The sequence below is a fragment of the Myotis brandtii genome, unplaced genomic scaffold (genome assembly GCF_000412655.1).
Source record: "Myotis brandtii unplaced genomic scaffold, ASM41265v1 scaffold71, whole genome shotgun sequence".
Taxonomy (NCBI): Eukaryota; Metazoa; Chordata; class Mammalia; order Chiroptera; family Vespertilionidae; genus Myotis; species Myotis brandtii.
The window spans coordinates 6,223,825-6,224,426 of NW_005370787.1; the positions used below are offsets into that span (position 1 = coordinate 6,223,825).

At 52.0% G+C, this 602-nt stretch overlaps 1 protein-coding gene across 1 annotated transcript in view; it reads right to left on the reverse strand.

Annotated features, from left to right (window-relative positions):
• Positions 1-397: 397 nt before the first annotated feature.
• The window catches only part of LOC102263881 (phosphoethanolamine/phosphocholine phosphatase), a 2,062-nt gene continuing 1,857 nt past the window's right edge, over positions 398-602 (reverse strand). The window contains exon 3 of the mRNA XM_005882404.1: positions 398-599. Within this exon, the coding sequence (XP_005882466.1) occupies positions 398-599 (202 nt within the window). The remainder of the gene's footprint in view (positions 600-602) is intronic.

The window sequence follows — 602 nt, forward strand, 5'->3', positions numbered from 1 at the left end:
AAATTATGAACAACAAATACATATCTATCAACAAGTGAATCTAAAAATCAAGTGAATAAAAAATGTGATGAACAGAATAAACTGGTGAATATAATAGAACCAGGGGCATAGAAAGGGAGTGGACTGACAATTCTTGGGGGGAAAGAGGTGTGGGAGGTGCAGGAAGAGACTGGACAAAAATCGTACACCTATGGATGTGGACAGTGGGGGCAGGGGTAAGGGCAAAGGGTGGTGTGGAAACCGGGTGGAGGGGAGCTATGGGGGGAAAAAGGGGAACAACTGTGATAATCTGAACAATAAAGATTTAATTTTTAAAAAAAGAACAACAAAAACTAGATTTTCTTTCCGGATCTCCCTTCCTCACTCTTGGTCATGGCGCCCTCTGCAGGCCGCTGTCTCAGCACGCATTCAGCACCTGCTGCAGATGGAGGAGCACATCGTGGGCGGTCTCCCAGGGCACCGCGGTGGCAGGGAAGGAGCTGGGCTCGGCCTTCTGCGCCTCCTGGATCAGGCGGTGCATGGGGTAGCCGCGGCGCGGGAAGGCCACGTCGCTGCTGGCCAGCAGCCCCATGGGGCAGAAGTCATTGGCGCCGTCGCCAACG